Source organism: Meriones unguiculatus, chromosome 1, assembly GCF_030254825.1.
Source record: "Meriones unguiculatus strain TT.TT164.6M chromosome 1, Bangor_MerUng_6.1, whole genome shotgun sequence".
NCBI lineage: Eukaryota > Metazoa > Chordata > Mammalia > Rodentia > Muridae > Meriones > Meriones unguiculatus.
This window is the reverse complement of record NC_083349.1, coordinates 28841946-28862176: the sequence shown is the minus strand read 5'-3', so window position 1 is coordinate 28862176 and position 20231 is coordinate 28841946. Positions and strand designations below refer to the sequence as shown.

The window sequence follows — 20231 nt, the reverse complement described above, 5'->3', positions numbered from 1 at the left end:
TGATAAACTACTATATAAAGATCACACCTCCCAGCCTGCTTCCAGGGACCCCTCCCAAGACACACTCCTGAGAAGTGTCTTGCCTCCATTCTTCTCTGCTCCAAGCAGAAGGCACTGCACCCTTTGCATGTCACCAGACTGGTCCTGGTCACCCCTCAGGTGTGCACTGTCCCTCTCTCCTTCTAAGAAGGCTTGAAGATCCTGTGCCCAGCCATGCCCACCTAGGCCATAGGCTGCCAGTGAGAGGGGGCTAGCACTCTTCTGGGCTGAGGGTGTGTGTCCCCAGACCACAGTAAGTGCTCTACCAATACAGAGCCAAAGACGACTGGACTTGATGGAGACTGTAGTAGGGCATGGGAGATTCCTACAGTGACTGCTGCTTCAGTCTCTCCCTTTCACTGCACAGCAGGTTACCTTCTCCACGGCAAAAGCATCCTGGGTAAATTCCTCTGCTGCCCACCCAACTTCCTTTCCATCTTCCACTGAATCACAGGTACAGGAACCTCACACCCTACCTGGCAGACGCACGTGGTACATTCGTCACCACCCCCACTGAACACAGCCCCGTCCGTGTACCATCGGCCATGGAAATAGCATCTCCCTGCAGGAGACAAAGGCAGAAGGGCTCAGGGCTTTCTGGATGGGGCATGGAGAAGAGTGGACAGATGGGCAGGGAAGGGTGGGGCAGCTGCCCCTTGCCAGAACTCAGAGTGCTTGTCAGCCTCCAAATCACAGATTTACACACAATTACAACCTAAAAAAAAAAAAAAAAAATGTACAGAAGAGGCCATTACCCAAGAGGCAGGGGGTCCCCAAACAGCTTCAGAGAAAGAAACTCAAGGAGGGCTGAGCCAGACACTGGACAAAGATCATCTGAAGATCCTCCTTAGGGTAAAACCAGCCCCAAAGCCTGACAAAGTACATATCTACTCAGGCTGCTGTGGGTCCCAGCTACGCATCTCAAAGCTGATAGCTCCCGAAGCTATGCCTCCCTGTGCAAGGATGCTGACGGTTCACACCCTACAGATTTCACCGACTATACAAAAAGAACTTAAAAAAAAAAAAAAAAAAAAAAAAAAAAACAAAGCCAGACGTGGTGTCTCAAGCCTTGTGTCTCAGCACTAGGAAGGCAGAGGCAGGCAAAGCTCTGCGAGTTCAATGCCAACTTGATCTATGTAGTGAGTTCCAGGACAGCCAAAGCTACACAGTGAGACCCTGTCCCAAAAAAACAAAAACAAGACAAAAATAACATAATGCCTCAAGTTAGGAAAGAAAAAAAAAATGGATGCCAGGCCTGATGGCAGAAACCTGTTTCCCCAGCTACGTGGGTGGCTGAGGCACAAAAATGAAAAGCTCAAGGGCTAATTGGGTTATAGAGTGAGTCTTAGGCCAGCTCAGGCAACTTAATGAGATCTTGTCTCAAAATAAAAAGTTTAAATGAGACGGAGATGCCCTCATCTAGCTACCACAGATGCCTGGGTTCAATCTCCAGCACTGTGAGAAAAAAAAATTTTTTTTTTAAATTCATTTATGTATTTGGGAGGGTCATGATTTGGAGATAAGAGGTCAACTTGTAGAAGTCCATTCCCTCCTAACATGCGGGTTCCAGGGATCAAACCCAGGCTATCAGGCACCTTTCCCAGCTAACCCATCCCACTGGCCTGAGATGTTATCTTTAAGCAGTGCTAGCTTTGAGATCAGGCAGGCTTCAGTCCGAGCTCAGCACCATCACTAACTGTTGCATGCCTCTAGACAGCGACCTGACCTCTCTGAATCGGGCAGCAGTGAGCAGTATTCCCCCATTGTGACAACTCAAGGATTGATTCAACAGACCAAGAGGTGGCAGGTGCCCCTCCTGGGGCAAACAGCAAAAGGACATGCTGGTGGGGAATATTGCCTCCCACTGATGAGGTCACCATTAGGCTTAACTTGGAAAAAGAGAAGGAAGAAAGTACGTGAAACAGATGAGAGTTGGGGAGAGATGTTAAGAGAGGCTGACCTGCGAGGGGTAGGGGGTGGTGGATATTAAGACAAGCCGTCCTTCGAGTGAGAGCTTGTTAGGGGAGTCACGAATGCCGCAGGCAAACAGGCAGCCCCTGTCAGACAGCGGGGTTCCAAAGACGAGAGAGATGGAGAGGTGCCTTCAGAAAAGAAGAGTATGTGCATTCTGAAGAAAAGGGGGATGCTCCACCCCAAAAGGCAGCAGGCTTGGTTACTGAGCGAATGTGCTATGGGGTGTAAGTGTTAAGAGACAGGGGTCTGGGAGCTTCAGCCCTGCAGTAGCCTTACTTCTGTGGAGCCTGGTTACCCTGGTTACTAGAAAGGCCAGGGTTTGCCAACAGTCCTAGAAAAACATCTTCTTTTTTGTTTATTTTTGTTTTATTTTTGTTGTTGTTGTTTATTGTTTTTGTTGTTGTTGTTGACAGGGTTTCTCTGTGTGTAGTCCTAGCTGTCCTAGAACACACTACGTAGACCAGGCTGACCTCAAACTCAGGAATCCGCCTGCCTCTGCCTTCCGAATGCTGGGTTTAAAGGCGCGTACAACCACCACCCAGTAGAAACATGTTGTAAAGTCACAGTAGGTTTATAGAGATTCCGCCACACCCAGGGGCAGATCAGTGCCAGGACTGGGCTCACAGGCCACTCGAGATGTGCCATAGAGGCAGGGGAATGGAAGGCCAGACCATGGGCATAGTCTGGCCAAAGTACACAGAGAAGACACTAAGAATGAGTAATTGAGATTTATTATTCTACTCAATCTTCTAGAGCAGAAGCAGGTCTTCCCTCTCCTGCCTCAATACACACTCCAAAAGCATTTCTCTTCCAAACAGCAAACAAGTTCCCAGCTCACCTACCTGGGACACATGTACAGCAATCTGACTGTGGGGAAGCCTTGCAGGGACCAGGGGGACACTCCGGGGAGATACAAGAAACATTTCCAGCCTGAGGAGGCAAAAGAGGGTACAAGGGACAAGAATGGGATCAAGGTTCACCGCCAACCATGTCTTTAACCCCAGCACTTCGGAGGCAGAGGCAGGCAGATCTCTGTGAGCCTGAGGCCAGCCTGGTCTACATTGCAAGTTTTAGGCCAGCCAGGACTACCTAACGAGATTTTTTTTTTCCCATAAAAATAAATAAGTAAATAAATAAATAAGTTTCAAGTTAGGAGCTGGAGCGATGGATCTGTGGTTAAAAACACTTCCTATTCTTTGGAGGAGCAGAAGTTTGATTCCTAGAACCCACATCAGGCAGCTCACAATAGCTCAAGAGATCTGATACCTTCTGCTAGCCCTGTGAGCACCTCTGCATGCATACACATGGAATAATGATGGGGCTGGCGAAAGGGCTCAGCGTTTGAGAGCTCTTTCTGCTTCTGCAGAAGAACCAGGTTCAGTTCCCAGCACCCAGAGGGCATCACAGCCATCTGCAATGCCAGTCCCAGGGCATATGCTCTCTCTTCTGGCAGCAGGCACACAAGTAATACATAGACAGACATGCAGGCAAAACACTCAGCCACATGAAAACACACCAATAAATCTTTCAAAAGAAGTAATTAAAAGGTAAAAATAATCCAGTGCTTTGTTTTGTTTTTGGTTGGTTGGTTTGGGAGGGGTTGTTTGTTGTTTTGGTTTTGTTTTGTTTTTGTTTTTGAGAAAGAATCTCGCTATCCAGCCTCAACTGTCTTGTCTTGGAACTCAACACATAGATCAGGCTGGTCTCAAACTCAGAGATGTGCTTGCCTCTGCCTCCCAAGTGCTGGAATTAAAGGCATGTGCCACCATACTCAGCATAAAATACATTTCTAAAAATAATTTCCAAGTTAAAATTAAAAAGCCTCCAACATTGGAGGCATCTAGACCTGAGTTCCACTGTCTACACATCCACTCACAAGATTTTAGGCAAAGGACAGGAGCTCCTAACATGGGTGGGCTCAGAGCCCATCTCACTACATAAAATTGGGACAATGCACACAAATTCCTATTCTCTGCATGCTTAGCACACAGGAAGAGCTAGGCGAACACTACCAGCATTCTAAGCAGCCAGCCCAGAAGTTGTGTTCAAAGTAGCCAGAGTGTGGTAGACAAAACTTGTAACAGAGCTCGGTTCAAACCCCAGCTCTACCAGCTCCCAGCCTTCATCTTTGAATCTGTAGATGTAGGACAGCATTATCCACCCTGTGCTTGCTGGGAACCTCTGATTAAGAAACAGAGGAAGATCCCAGCACTTAGGGAGGCAGAGGCAGGCAGATCTCTGTGAGTCTGACGCCAGCCTATTCTAAAAAGCAAGCCCAGGACAACCAAGTCTACATGGAGAAACTCTGTCTTGAAAAAGCAAAGAGAGCAAAAGAGAGACAGAGAAGGGCACCAAGCCTGTACCTGACACACAGTGGGTGCTCAGAAAAAAACGCACCCAGGCAGTATCTGGCACTTTGGGGTGTAAACTTGCCACAAGCAAAAATACTCAAGAAGACCAGGGAGTTTAATGAGGCTGCTCTCTCCTCGTGTGGACCCTTTCGTTGCTGTAGTAAATATTTTGCCTGGAGAATACAGCCTCCCCGGGGAAGTTCCTGAGAGAGTTCCATCCTTCCCCTTCCCAAACAGATGGACCCTGTTCTGCCCTGGCTCACTCAGGCATAGCAGATGCCTCCCAAATCCTTTGGATGCTTCTATGACCTTCTCAAGCTCTCAATAGTTTTGGACCCAAAGCCCTGAAGCAAGTTCTCTTCCAATGAGTTCACCTTCAACATCCGGTCTGTTCCTCCCTGACAACCCCCCAAAGGTTAAGAAAACATGTGGTGGGGATCTCCGGTGGCTTACCAGACAGACACACACAGTGCAGTTCTCCTCAGGAGGTGAAAACACATCCCCTTCTGCTCTGACGGCGCCACTGTGAAAGCAGCCTTTGAAAGACAAACAGGGGGTGGAGACAACAGCCTCCTCAAAGAGGAGGAAACTCGAGGTCTCTACTTTTCCAAGCGTAATCCCTCTGGAACCTTCTCTCACCACCCTGGATGCCTCAGCAACAGCAGGCATAGGTCCCTTGAACTGGGTGTTCTTGGACCCCAGGGAAACCACACAGGACACACATGCCAAGATTAGCTGCAGTGGCTCTAAGAGTATTCATTCAAGTGTGTCTTGAGAAAGCATCATTTTATTCCCATCTCAAAGGATGGGTTAGCTCCCAAACCTAGAATTCTAGCTCCATTTACCCAAGTAACCTTGCCTGTGTCACCTTGCCTCTCTGCAACTCAGCTAGCTATTTCCCATAAAATGGAAACATCCACTATGTACCCAGCAGGAGACCTGAAAGGATCCAAAATCTTAGTTATAAAGAGAACTCAGTTCTTTCCATCAGGGCCCAGTACATAGGTGGAACACAGCGAAAAATATGAATGATCTCTAAGAAACAATGCAGGCAAGATTTTTGTTTTTACGGTGGTGCAGATTGAATCAGAACCTACCTCATACATACTAGGCAAGGACAAAGGCCCAGCCCCAGCCTGTGGAATTCAAGGCCCAGCCTTTAGCGATTCAAGGACAGGTAGGACAGGGGAAGGAGAGAACAGGATGGATGTGGACTAATGAAAGAAAGAAAAGAAGGAAGGAATAAAATGAGGAAAGAAGAGAAAGACAGAGGGAGGGATGGAGGGAGGGATGAAGGGAGGGAAGAAAGGGGGGAGGGAGGAGGAAGGGAGGCAGACCAGTCAAGAAAAGTGGCCTGATGACTTGGTCCTGCTTGAAGAGTACTTCAGCATCGGCAAGTGTTTCTGAGTGAGACTCCAGAGCAGCAGCAGCAGCACAAGGAGCCTGGTAGAGCTGCCTCACCCCTGAACCTCCAATCAGAATCAGCCTTCTAGGTGACTCCAAAAACTGATTGTGGGAGAGGCTGAATAACAAATAGCTTTGGGGCTGCAAGAGGCTAGGGGGAGAAAGAGCAGGACTGTGTCCCTCGCCATCGGCTCTTACCGGTGCAAGAAGGGCAGCACTCCCCATCTCTGGGAGGAATCGGATGGGAGCAAGTAGCATCACACCTCACTTCTCCACAGGTCACCTCTCCATCCTGGATGCACAAGCAGGAGCTGCAGCCATGGGCAGACCCTAGACACTACCCAGGGTAGCCTGGGGACTTTCCACCTACCTGGCATAAGCACGGAGAACACCCAGGCTGGCTCCAGAGGCTCCCTGATTCATAGGTGACTCCCAGGTGTCGGCAGGGAGAGAGCCCTGTTCCCAGCCTTGGACCTTCAGGGCCCCTGGGTGAGGAAGGAGTTCCTATTGCCTCCCCCTGGAGGAGTGAGGGGGGTCCAGGGGTCCCCAGTAGGGAGGAACTTGGTACTGGGGTGGATAGCAACCGTGCAGGAAAGAACGTGGGTAGGGCCAGGGTGGTCGACGGCTGACGGGTTGTTCTGACTCCAGTGGGGTATCCTGGAGGCCCTGGAGGAGGGCTGTGTCCTGGGGACAGAGCAAGCCTGCCTGCCTCGGGAAGAAGCAGGGACATCTCAGCAGGGTGCTGCCGGGGCCTCAGGATGGCGGATGGGGCCAGAACGGCCTTCGGGAAAGCTGAAATGAAAGCACAGGGTCTCCTAAGGGAGGCATCAGGGGCAGGAAGTGGGGTTCGAGAGTCCTAGATTGGTCTACCAGTTTCCTCACCAATATAAAGTAACTGACCACGAATGGCTGAGGCCATAGCCACCGCCACAAGGGAGGAAGGCTGGGAAAGCAAGAACAGACCCAAAACCAGTAAAAAAGAGGTCCAACAGCCCCGAGATTCACCTTCCTTTCTCAACAGCTACAAAGGGAACACAGGTCTTCCTGAGGCAAGGAGACCTCCAGGGTCCATCCTGGGAACCCCCACATAAATGCATGGAAACTAAACAAGCATTTTCCCTACAGATGATCATACACCGCCTCTTGTCAGGAAGATGGAGAATCCCCAAGAGTCTTATGCCATACCTTCCTTCATTATTATTGTTTGTTTGTTCTTTTACCATTTGGCTGGGAAAGGACGGGGTAAAGATGTCGAAGAATAGGTCTGGAGAAGCCACCTCAGAGGTTAAGGCCACTGGCTTCTCTTGCAGAGGACCAGGGTCAGTTCCCAGCAGCCATATGGTGGCTCACAACCATCCATAGACCCAGTCCCAGGGGATCAGATACCCTCTTCTGGCCCTCCTGGAGCACGTGGCACACATACAAACAGGCAGGCAAAACAACTCATAACACACATAAAATGAATCTTAAAAAAAAAAAAAACCCACAACTTTTTGTTTGTTTTGTTTTGTTTTTTCAAGACCAGGTTTCCCTCTGTAACCGAGGCTGTCCTGGACTAGCTTTGTAGACCAGGCTGGCCTCAAACTAACAGAGATCAGCTTGCCTCTGCCTTCCTGTGTGCTGGGATTGTGTGCATGCGCCACCACACCCAGCATCCAAAAACCTTTTTATTTAAAAAAAAAAAAGACCAGGCTGGAAAGATGGCTCACAAGTTAAGAGCATTTGTTGCTACGGCAGAGGACCCAGGTTCAGTTCCCAGCACCTACAAGGCTCTGTAACTCCAGTTCTGGGGGATCCGACAGCCTCTTCTGACCTCCACAAGTGCCAGGCACACACATATAAGCAGGCAAAACATTTACACACATAAAACATTTTTGTAAATAAATTTTTAAAATGTAAAGGGAGAAGGAAAGGTGAGAAAGAAAGAGTGAGTACTGGAAGTGACAAACTAAAAGTAACTGAAAAGAGGGGGGCATTAAAGAACGGGTCTTGCCTGGAGGTGGGGTCTGGGGTTAGGGGTGAGGCCTGGTATCACAAGGGCAGAATTAGGTGGCGGGGGGGGGGGGGGGCAGGCTCGTGTGCTGAGAAGGCAGGACTGAGGTCTGGAGGGTGGTGCCGGGGCCTGGTGCTCACCTTCACAGGACACCCTGTCAGCTCGAAGCCTGAAGCCAGGTCTGCAGGTGCACAGGAAACTGCCCACGGTGTTGTGACAGGTGTGCTGACAGACTCGCTTCTCCTGTGGTCGCCGGCACTCATTTACATCTGTGGAAGAGCCTTGCTGCCTTACCCTGCCATGGAGCCCTTTCTCCTCCCATTCCTGAACTCAAAGGACTGGGAGAGTCCATCCAGGGTACAAGATGTGACTCAGAATGCTAGCAATGGGGCTGGTATCTAGAGGCAATAGCCCCGGAAGCTTCAGGGATCCAGTGTGTGGGTGTGCATCTCATCTCCAGGACGATTAAGGGCTCAACCCTGGTGGGAATCCCATTTCCAAACCTTCTGCTGTCTGGCATTCCTTTGTAAAGAGTGTCTCAAAACTCACTGTGCTGCTCAAAGGAGGTTCAAGACAGATAGAACCCACTAGTACAAGGTCTTTTCAAACACATAGAACCCCGCTTTTGCTCCATGAACCTTTTCTGGAAATTTCTAATGGGCTGAAGAAAAAAAACAAAAAACAAAAAAACAGGAGTGTCCTTCTAACCCAAAGGAACCGAACTGAAACATAAAGGACTTTGTTTACCCGGGAAGAGAGGGGCCCTTGATGGGTATCTGGAGAGCAACGAAGAGCCTATAACAGGATGAAAGCGGACACAGCCAGGGAAAGCCCCGCTTGGGGTCTTTCATGCAGGGCAACACCAAGCCTGGGATGGCAGTACACTGAGCAGAGGTTCCACAGGACCTGGCTGTCCAAACGCTAGTCCTCCCTGGTTTCAGACTGACCTGTCCATCTTCCTGATTGACAGCCTCAATGTACCACCCACAGGCCACAGATCTCACCTATACAGGAGTGTCGGTTGCCGTGGAGGTGGAAGCCAGCACGGCAGGAGCACTTATAGCTGCCGATGCTGTTCTTACATCTCTGCTGGCAGGGAGTTCCCAGGCATTCATCAGTGTCTGTGAGGGGAGAAGACAAACTGGCACCCATCTATCCACAGGGTGTAGAATCCCCTCAGCCTCCCCTCGCTCACCCTGCTCAGAACCACGGGGGGCCACCTTCCCCAGCTTCTAGGCTACTCTACCAGGTATGGCCTCTACCCTCACCATCTCACTCCAGCCCAGGCCGCCTTTCCTCTAGGCTTAAGAACAGACACAGCCTCCCTGGGTCCTCTGCCTCTGCCTGTGTTTCTCCGGAACCATCCTCCCATGGTAGTCCTCACCCAAGGCCACCTGTAATGGGCCCCTCTCTGCTCCAAACCTCTCAGGGGCCCCACCCTCAATAAGCAGCACTCATGAGACCTTTACACATAGCCATAGGGACCAGTAAAGTGATTCAGCAGGTAGGGGTGCCTCCCTCAAAAACCTGATGAGTTAGCTCCCTGGGACCCACATGATGAAAGAACTCTAAAGGCTGTTCTCTGCTCCCCACATGCACAGTTTAAATAGATAGATAGATAGATAGATAGATAGATAGATAGATAGATAGATAAGACATGGCTATGGATGGTCCTGCCAGCCCTCGCCTTCACTCTTAATTTTACACATTTTTTACACACCCATTGCTATAGGCCTCCCCTTGGACTCATAGTTTGTCTACCCAGAACATCCTTCCCTCTTGTTGGAAATAAATGAAGTATTCTGTGTACTTTAAAACCTTCTTCCACAGAACCTCCTATGTAGAAACTCACCCAGGCTGGTTTTTGAAGCTGCCAAAGAACTAGAAATAACCCCTCTGTTTATCAGAAGAAGAAAAAAAACATAAGCTATGAGACACTTGTACCACAGAGAACCAAGCAGTTAAAAAAAAATAATCAGGGAGGCTAATGAGACGGCTCAATGGTTAAGAGCATTGGCTGCTCTTCAAGAGGACCTGAGTTCAATCCCCAGCACCCACATGGCAGCTCACAGCTGTCTGTAATTCTAGTTCCTGGGGACCCTCTCAGACACAAATATGCAGGCAAATACCAGTGAGTATGAAATAAAAATAAATAAATTGTTCTTTTAAAAATCAAGTCTGTTTACCCAATTTGGAAAAATCATCTGTTGAGGGAGAAGAAAACTGGGGAAGAAACTGGGATCAGACCCCAGGTCCAATGTGATTGTGGCTAAATTATTTAATTTTGATAAGCCTCAGTGTTCTTATCAATAAAATGGAGATAAACAGTACCAGCTTTATAATTGTGAGGCTAGAATGAGAAAACAGATGGAAAGTACTTATCTTGGTACCTAGCATGTGAGAGTTTGGTGATTGACTGATGTGCATGTATCTATGCGTACATAAGAACATGTGACTAAGAGGTGGGCATAAAGGGCATCTAGACTGAAAATTCACACTGAAAGCAAACTCCATAGGTGCTAGTATTTTGGAGGTAGGGCTTTGGGAGATAGTTAGGATTAGATGACATCACAAGGGTGGGGCCTTAATAATGGATTAATGCCTTTAGAAGAGTCACCAGAACACCCTTTGTCCTCCCTCTAGCCATCTGGTGACGACACAGCAAGACCATCTTTTCAAGCCAGAGAACCAGCTAGTACTTGACCTTGGATTTAGGCTCTTCAGGGACCCAGAGAATAAGTTTCTCCAGTCTAAGCAACATTGTATCAGGGTAACTCAAGCAGACTAGGAGAGCAGGGTTCTCTAGGGAGGGCAGGGGATGGGAGATGGGACCCAAGGCTGGCACATAGTGCTCGGGTGTATTTTGTGAAATTTCACATACAGAGAAAGTAAGAATCAAGGAGTTTATTTTGTCTACTCTGCATTGTTTCGTGAGACTGTGATGAGGATCACCCTCACAGATTCATGCAAATCGAAGTCACTTGGACAGTATGATGGTGGTAAAAGGTCTCATCCTGACAGGTGCAGTGGGGTAGGCATATAATCCCAGTACTGGGGGGGAGGGGAAGGCAGGAGTGTGACAAGCTGGAAGTCAGACTGAGCTGCACAATAACACTCTGTCTGAAGAAGAAAAAAAAAAAAACAAAACAAGAAAGAAGGTAAGGAAGAAAGGAAGAGAAAAAAGGAAGGAAGGAAGGAAGGAAGGAAGGAAGGAAGGAAGGAAGGAAAGAAGGCCAATAGCTCCTAGTACTTTGTCCCAGTCTTTTTCTTTCCCAAACCAACACACTGGAGAGTGGGTCCTACAGTCCAGATACCCTCAGAGTGTGGCCCAGCATCAGAGCAGGAGGAAGCTGCAAACACACTAAGTGACAGAGACCACCACAGGCCCCTCCCACAGTTCCACTCACAGCCTGCACCCCTCCCTTCTTCATCGTGGTTCCTCTTGCCCTGGGTGCATCTGCCCCTTGTTCTCCCTGAGACCATTCCTTGATTCCCATCCTTCCCTATGACAGAAGCAGAGGGTTTTAGAGTGCCTTGGTTCAGAGCAAGTCTACCAAGAATGCTGGTCGTGGGCATGGTGGCCCATGCTTTTAATCCCAGCACTTACAAGTCAGAGACAGGTGAATCTCTGTGAGGCTGAAGCCAGAATGGTCTACATAGTTCCGGGACAGCCAGAGATATGTAGAAAGATTCTGTTTCTAAGAAATGAAACAAAAGAGTCCACCATGCTGGATTCAAATCCTAACTCTATTTCTTTCTAAAAAGAATGGATGTGAGTGAAACTTTGTTCTCTCAGTACAGTGGGAATAAAATAGCATCCTTCTCAGAGATTTGTGGCCTGGAGAATGTATCTTAGAGGACCTGGCATGGCCTAGAAACCACTTTCAGCACCTCTGCCCACTCACCTTGGCAGCTATGACGATCAGCAGACAGCTGCATGCCTGGCCCACATTCACACACGAATCCCCCTTCCGTGTTCACGCAGTGGCCCTCACAAGATGAGCTTAAACACTCGTCAATGTCTGGAAAGAGAAAACACTTTGCACAGCCCATTTTAACTGTGTCCACGACTCCAGGAAAAGCGACCCCACCTGAAACTAATGTGTAGAAGATGAAGTATCAATCAGGAAAGTGCCACTGCCATGAGGGGGAACCCCAGAAAGAGGCGATAAAAGGACAGGCCCCGGGCTGGAGAGACGGCTCAGAGGTTAAGAGCACATCCTAAGTTCAACTTCCAGCAACCACATGGTGGCTTACAACCACTATAATGAGATCTGATACTCTGTTCTGTCATGCACGTGTACATGCAGATAAAGCTCTCATATAAATAAATAAATATTTTAAAAGGACTGGCTCCTACTCTTAACCCATGCAGGCAAGTTAGATGGTGGGAGAACATGACTGAGCAGAACCATGTTGATGGCCCCTATGTGACAACCTTCAGGTCCTCAAAACGACAGGGCTCAGTGAATGTTCACTGAACACCAGGTGTGAGCGGGAGACTGAGAGAAGGGCTCTGCCTGTTGGGGGTTGGTCTGATGCTGCTAGTGTATTTAATTGTTAATTTCTGCCCCCCCCCAGATCCGGTTACACCCCAAATGGGCAAATTCTCGTGTATACCAAATGATGCTGTGTAACTCTGCTCCCCAGTTATCCCTGATTGGTTAATAAAGTTGCTCCAAACTGGGCTGAGCAGAAGAGAGGTAGGTGGGACTTAGGTTCCCAGGCTTGGGAGGACCACAAGGCTAGAGGGGGAGAGAAGAAGCAAAAGATGCAGCAGGAGGAGAGGACCACAAGGTGGAAAAGAAGGATGGAAGGAAGGAGGAAGACAGGAAAAAAGGGAAATGGCCTGATGGAGCAGATCCATCCCAGACAGGATGACTTACTGGCAAGTAACTTGGTGTGTGTAGCTGGTAGATAGCAAAATCGCCTAGAGGGTTAATATCTGCCCAATTCTAGTGCTTTAAAGCTTATAAAGCAAATTATAGTCTCTTGGAGTCAAGTTTTGGGAACTAGCTGGGGTAGACAAGCCTTCAAGAGCCTAATATAACTTTTCTACAACAACTGACTGTATCAGACATCATGCAGCAGTGGAGTGACATATGCCCTGCTCAGAAATGACTTGCCATAGAAGTGTGTCCTGGGAGAGTGTGGGACTAGGAGAATCGGGAGCTTCAAGAGAGGCCTGTCTGGGTGGGGAAGGATTTGAGGGTTTAGGGGATAGCTGCTGGGCTCTTTGGAACTGCACTTTGAACCACCAGTTGTCCACATGCTCATCATGGCTCACACACACATAAATAAATGGGGAGAAAAAAAGAAGATGTCATAATGAAATCCAGTACTTTGAATACTAAGCTAAAATTTAGTTTTAAACTCTAGGAGCTATTATCCCAATTTTATAAAGCACACATATAAGCCTTATATTCACATGAACACACAAAAGCATGTGCACACCCAGATAAAAGAACAGAGAAAACACTTTATTTTACTAGGAACATTCTGGATAGGACTCCAGGAAACATTCATTTTCAACTTTCTACGTACTTTCAAATGCTTTCAAATGAACTTTCACTTACTTTACTATTCACTGGGATAACAGTGAATTTTACTGTTAAAACTTCAAAAAGGGTAGGTGGGATGGCACACGCCTTTAAACCTCAGCACTTAGAGGCAGAGGCAGGCAGATCTATGAGTTTGAGGTCTACAGAGCTTAATACTCTCTCAAAAAAAACAAAAACACTCCAAAAAGGGGAGCAAGGGAGATGGCTTAGTTGGTAACAACAAAATGAGGACCTGAGTTCAGATGCCCCCACATCCACACAAAAGCTGGGCACATAAAGGCAGGTCCACAACCCCATCATTGGAGGATACAGGGTGTGTGGACAGGGGTGTCCCTGGAAATCCTTGCCCAGCCCAGCCAAATCAATGAGCTCTGGGTTTAGTAAGGGACCCTGACCCAAAAATATAAGGTAGAGGCCAGGCACGGTGGCACAAGCCTGTAATCCCAGCACTCTAGGAGGCAGAGGCAGGCAGATCTCTGTGAGTTCAAGGCCCGCCTGGTCTACAAAGTGAGTCCAGGATAACTGAGGGTACACAGAAAAACCCTGTCTCAAAAACAAAACAAAACAAAACAAGAACAACAACAAAATAAGGTAGAGAGCAATGGAGAAAGACACCTAATGGTAATTCTGGCCTCCACATGCCTGTGGACACACAGACACGCACATGTACATACACCACATACAAAACCAAACCCAAAACAAGCAAATACGCAAACAAACAAACAAACAAACAAACAAAACCTTCAACCAGGTTTTTGTCCCAGAAGAGATAGATAAGAAAGTGGTCATAGTGATTGACTCTGGCAAAAGTCATACATTAGGCCAACAATGACTTTTAAAATAAAATTAAATAAAATACAATAAAAAGACAATTAATAGGGGCTGGAAAGATGGCCCAGCTGTTGAGAACGCTTGTTCTTGCAGAGGACCCATGTTCAGTTCCCAGCACCCACATGGCAGTTCATGACCATCTGGTACTTCAGTTTCAAGGAATTTGATGCCTTTTCCTGGCCTCTTAGGGCATACTCTCTTTCTCTCTCTCTCTCAAAACACTCATACACATAAAATACTTTTTAAAAAGTTTACACCAACCTGAATTTTAAAAAGATAAAACAAGTAATACTTTGACAAAATAATTGCTGAGTTTTAAGTTCCCTCAGCTTTCAAATGTCAGCTGACTCCAGTCCTGACTCCATGTCCCTCTGTGAGCCCCGTTCCCTGGACTTCCTTACTCACTGCCTATTACTGGGCTGTCCTTGTCCTGGTCTGCCTGCCCCATCTGGAAGCTCCCTGAGAGTAGCCATGATTTGGTCACCTGTAATGTCAATCCCAACTCCGCTCCTGCCCATAAACACATGTGAAATAACAGGAGGACAGTATCCTCCGGTTGCTTTCCTGCTCTGTGTTCCGGGCGCTGGTCTCCAGCTGGCTCAAGGGGGAGGTGCCGCTCCACCCTCGCCTTCCCCCAATCCCAGGCTGCTCACCTGCACACCGGATACCAACAGCTGTCTCTGTCATCAAGAAACCCACGGGGCACACTCGGGCTACCTCCTGACAGCCACCATGGTTACAGGTGAGATCACATCCATACTCCCCGCAGGATCCATGGGGTTCTACAGACAAACAGCACAGGGGTGAGCACGGGACAACACAGCAGCACAGCAGGTGACAGCCTGGCCTCTCCCATGTCCTGGGGCTCCTCCAGAATTCTGTTGCGAGGTGGGGCTTCCCACCGGCTTCTAGCAGGTACTAGCCACACTGATGGCTAATTCAACTCCACAGGATCTTGAATCAAATAGTAGGGAACCTCTGGCCTTGTCTCTGAAGGAGTTTTGGGGGGGGGGGCTGAAATGGGGAGCTATGGAAGGCGGCATCCCACAGGCTGGGAGATGAACTGAATACAGGGAGAAGGTAAGCTCAGCAGTCACCTTCCAGCTTCCTGACCGGATGCAACGCGAACAGCTGCCTCATTCTTCCGGCACCATGCCTTCCCCACGCTGACAGGATGCACCCTTGAACTATATTAACCTTTCTTCCTTTAAGTTGCTCTCCTCAGCTATTTTGTCACAGGTGCAGCAAATGGAGCTCATGTATCATGCAACCCAGGAAAAGTCAAAATGTCTTCTGTCTCAGCTTCCTCATCTGTCAAATAGGTATGAAAATGCCTACCTAACAAGGTCTTGAAGGTGCCAAGCTAGGACCTATCTCAGTGTCTGGTACCAGGCATATAATCTTCATGTTATAGTGGTGGTTCCCCATCAGCCATTGTCCCTCCCAGTTACCTGGGCAAGTGGCCCCTTGCTCTCCATCCTGGCAGGAGCAGACATTGGGGGCGATGCAGATGCCATTCCCACAGCCAAAGGAGCAGAGGGCTGAGAGGAAAAATGAAAGTGAGGGACCAGGCACTGGCAATGCACAGCCCTGATGTGTACTGAGAAGGCTTGGTTCACAGGAATGGGTACTCACGCAAGGTACAATGCCCACCGCCCATAGAAGGGGCCCAGCCAGGGCAGCAGCCACTCCCAAAGCTGGAAAGGCAGACATGAGGGCCCAGACGACGTCTGCAAGAAAAGAGAGCACTCTCCACAATCCACATGAAGAGTGTGGCCGGTGGACGCGCCCAACTACCCACTGGTCTGTAAGTTAACAGGGTTCTCCAGAACCCCCAGGGAAAAGCAATGGGAAACTTCTACATGACTCACAATCCCTCCCGGGGACAGGACCAGACAAAAGTGTAAGAGAACAGGTATATGCTATAAACACAGAGCAAAGGAAATCAGGGAGAGACAGGAAGAAAAAAAAAAAAAAACGAGGGGAGACTGCAGTTGAGCAGCCTGAGGGTGGCTACTTTGGGATTTTTGGTGTATTTCCACCTGTCATCTTATCACTCCGATGGCTAAAGCAGGAAGATCACAAGTTTGAGGCCAGTTTGGGCTACATAGTGTGTTTAAAGCCATCTTAAGCTATGTGAAGAGAGCATATATATGTATGTATGTATGTATGTATGTATGTATGTATTTTATTGTTGTTTTGGTTTGCTAGCCTGGGACTTGCTATATAAGCCAGGCTGGCCCAAAACTTATAGGTCTACCTGCCTTTGCCTCTTTCCCGAGTGATGGGATTGAAGGCATGCACTCCCACATCCAGAAATAAAAAGTCCCGCTCACTTTCTCATCCTTCACTCGGGTCTCTACTCCCGTCTTCTTCCCAAAAGCCTTTCTTGCTCACCTTTGCCTGCTCTATTATTCTTGACAGTCCTTCCAAGGACACCCACTTATTAATTTCATGACATCTTAATCTTCTCTCCCCGAGGACAAGGGCTTCTTAGCTGTTCAGTTTCACATCTAAAGTACCTCATAACTGCTCAATTGGAGAAGAAAGAAACCAGATCTGGGTGGCATCCCCTAGGGTGCCAGCAAGTACCCAAGGCTGGGCCCAAGGGTCTGCCCAACGAAGACCACACTCTGTAGCTTCAGCTGACCTGGAGACAGTGTTCAAAACTGTCAGTCAGTAAAGCCCTGAACATGCTGCTGTCCTAACTTTCAAAGGACAGCCAGAATCCTGGCGATGGGGACTGAGCTCCGCAGTGACTCTAGTAGGGCTTGTGGAGCCTTGAAGATGGACAGGAGAGGGTCCCTGGAAGGACAGAGTCCCTTCTGCAAGCAAACAAAGACTAAAGAAGGGGTATGAAAAGGAGGAAGGAGAGGGCATTCCAGACAGAAGGAACAAAAAGACCATAGGTAGAGGGGACAATGACAGTGACTAGACTTCCTTGAGCCATGGGCTGGAGCAAGGACCAACAATGAATCCAATCAAGGCAATAGGCACCAGATGACTTTTCCCACACACTCAGAGCTGAGGAGAATTTCATCCTACCAGCCACAGCACTCTCTTTGTGCCTGTCCTCGATTCAGACACAAAGGGACAAGAAGGATCTGCCTGGCTCTCAGGGTTAATAATCTGCGTCAAATGTAGGAATCTCGGGGGACCATGGCAGTACAGAAAAATTTACTGGGGACTGTTTCTGGGGCCAAGTCCTTTTCCCTCTCAGAAGTCAAAACCAGCAAAAACAAACCAAGGATGACAGTGTCTTCACGCACATAGGAGCAATGACAGCAACAGCCGAGGAGGAGGGTCCGCAGCTGGGATCCTCAGAACAGCTAAAAAGTTAAGCCAAAGGGGGCTCTGAAAGGGACATGAGGTGCCATCAAAGCAGCAGATGGAAGGGAGCCTAGGGAAGCTGGTAGAGTTCCATCCTCAGGTAGGAAGGGGCAGAGCACCCACCAGAAAGTCCCAAGGAGCTTTTCACTTGTGGCGGTGTCACAGAGATAGGTGGTGGGAGACTGAGCCTGTGCTGGCCTGGCTCAGTCTGCAGGAACTGCGAGGGACCGAGGAACCCGCGTGCTGAGCTCTAAACCCTTCCTTCAGGGCTGCCCCTGCTGTGCGCCCCTGGGAAGGTGTGGCTGTGGGCCAGGCCACCCGCTGACACCGTGTTCCCTTGCTATGAGCATCACGCACACACGATCACCACTCACCACCCCGTGCTGGTAGACTAAGACACACTAGGGGAAACACTGTGCTGGGAAAGGCACGCCTCCTGCCTCTTCGGCCTGTGCACACATGCGCAGAAACCAAAGCATACCCTGAGCCACCGGTGGCTCCAAGGTCCACCGGCTGCGCAGAGCCAGGGACACCGAGAAAAACCCCAACCCCAAGGCAACGGGTGCAGAAGCAGAGGAGGGCCCTCACCGCCAACGAAGAAAGCCAGGCAGTCAAAACCAATGGCACGTGCTGGGATCCCCTAGCCAGGGGATCAGCGCTCTCACTTAGCACCCAGACTCACCCGAAGCCAGAATCTCCATCTCCCCTATGCCCCAGCCAGAGCAGTCCCAACCGGGGCCGTCCAACTGACACAAAGTGCTGTTTCTTTGTCCAGACCCCCTGATGGGCCCACGGCACAGAGGATACCGGTCCCGCGGCTGCCAGTGCCTCCCTAGCTCCACGCCGTGGCGCTCGATGTCTGGGCCGCTGAGAAGCACCGGGTTCTTACCTCTCCGCAGAGTAGTGCCCAGGCGCCTTCCTCCCCGTGTAGCCTCGGGCTGAAGACCCCAGCAACAGGATCACGATGAAGGCAACACGGAGCACCAGCCCAGCCCACATGACTGGCGGTAGCGGTCCTGTTCTCCACTGGGCTCAGGCCCCGCACCAGGGAGGGGGCTACCGACCTTGTCCCTCCTCCTGGAAGCGATCTGATCCCTCCCGCCCCCCAGCTGGCAGGGGGCTGAGGACTCCGATAAGAGGGCTGGACTTTAGGGAAGGTCTGCCTGAGCTGGCAGGGGTTGGGGAGGGGGTCCTTGCACCTTGGAAAGAAACACACAAAAGGAGCGCCGCCCGCCGGTGCCTCTCCGGGAGGCGTGGAGCCCGGGGCGGGAGCAAAGATCAGAGACCCCGAGGGCGGGGTTTCACCCTCGGCCCACACCCCAAGCCTGGGTTTGGGAGTCGCCTTCCACAGAATGACTGAGGGCTTCAGACCAAAGTCTGGGGTGGAAAGAAACTTCAGGAACAAGGTTTTTGGGTTTCCATGGAACCCAATACAACTATCTTCTCAGAAGGTGAGACTTAGTGACATTCAAACCCAGGACATTGAGTTTGGTGAGGCAGTTTTGACTCTCCCCAACCTTACCTGCTGGTTTGGGTGCTGTATTCGGTTAGTCTGCTCCCCAGCCAAAGAACATTACCCTATTTTGAACCCACAGGCTACCTGGTAGGAGGTAAATGTCTGAGTAGACAGCTAGCTTCCTGGCTCACCTGGGATGTAAGAAAGCAGTGAAGAGTTGGCAATGGAGCCAGGGACACACAACTAGAAGGCTACATTTTGGCCTCCTTTGCAATTGGCCCAGGCTAGAAAGAGGTTTAGGCCAAGAAATTCAGAGCAAAGTGATAGAACTGAGAATGATCTAGCTGGAAGCTGAAAGGAGGGTCAAATTTTACCTTGCTTTGGGAGCAAGGACCCTGCCTAACCCCACTTAGACTGAATTAGTAGACTCCCAGGAATAAGAAACTCATTGTCATTAGAAATCAGCTAAGCTAGTTTTAAGAAATAACTACATTTGTCTGAAAATGTTTGTACTTCTCAAACAAGCCCAAATCCTTTGGTTCTGTCTCGGGCTGTTTCCCAGATCCTTGGCACTGGTGGCTACAGATGCACACTGTGATCTGGATGCTGGCTGCCTTCCCACAGACACTTTGCTTTTAGTTGCTGGGCAAACATTAACTTTGGTACTTGATGCCTGTTGGGCCCCAGCCCTTAATTTTCAATAAGAGGAAAACCTCAAGTACTTTGGTTGTTGAGGTATCATGGCTAATCATTCTTTTCAACCTGACTGGGTTTTAAAGCACCCAGAAAACAAACTGTGTCAGAGCTGTTTCCAGAATGATTTAACTGAGTTGTGAATGTGAGTGGCATTATCACATGGGCTGAAGTCCTGGACCAAATAAAAAGACCATAAGTTGAGTGACGGCATTCATCTCTGCTTCTTGACTGCAGGCCCTCACTCCTGGCTCTGTTTTCCCTGTCATGATGGCTGCACCTTCAACATATGAGCAAAATAAATCCTTTTTTCCTTGCTTTTATGGGGTACCCTGCCTTAACAAGAAAAGAAACTAATACAAGTTGTGATGATGATATGAAAACACAAATTGCCAGCCACCTCTACCTTAACCCATGTGGCTGATGTTTACATAACTCACATTTGGGTCTGTATCTCGAGTCCATCCTATAACCTAGTCAAGTTCACAGCATGCATACTGCCAAAGATGAATGTGACTCCTGTATATGTACAGCCTCCTTAGAGCACCTTTCTTACCTGGAGCAGGCAGAGGCTATACTTCCTACTGTCGCTACAAGGC

General features: G+C 49.1%; 1 protein-coding gene across 3 annotated transcripts in view; it reads right to left on the bottom strand.

The window, feature by feature from the left end:
- The window catches only part of Vwce (von Willebrand factor C and EGF domains), a 31103-nt gene extending 11265 nt beyond the window's left edge, over positions 1-19838 (bottom strand). For 2 of the 3 annotated variants that reach the window (XM_021636085.2, XM_060386621.1), the window contains exons 1-12: positions 18373-19838; positions 15789-15883; positions 15605-15694; positions 14807-14935; positions 11667-11783; positions 8766-8882; positions 7902-8030; positions 6139-6560; positions 5967-6060; positions 4818-4900; positions 2856-2943; positions 516-601 (exon numbers count right to left, since the gene is read on the bottom strand). In XM_021636085.2, coding sequence (XP_021491760.2) covers positions 516-601; positions 2856-2943; positions 4818-4900; positions 5967-6060; positions 6139-6560; positions 7902-8030; positions 8766-8882; positions 11667-11783; positions 14807-14935; positions 15605-15694; positions 15789-15883; positions 18373-18482 — 1560 coding nt within the window. In that variant the 5' untranslated portion in view covers positions 18483-19838. The remainder of the gene's footprint in view (positions 1-515; positions 602-2855; positions 2944-4817; positions 4901-5966; positions 6061-6138; positions 6561-7901; positions 8031-8765; positions 8883-11666; positions 11784-14806; positions 14936-15604; positions 15695-15788; positions 15884-18372) is intronic. The other variant, XM_021636086.2, reaches the window with a different exon arrangement.
- Between the last annotated feature and the right edge of the window lie 393 nt (positions 19839-20231).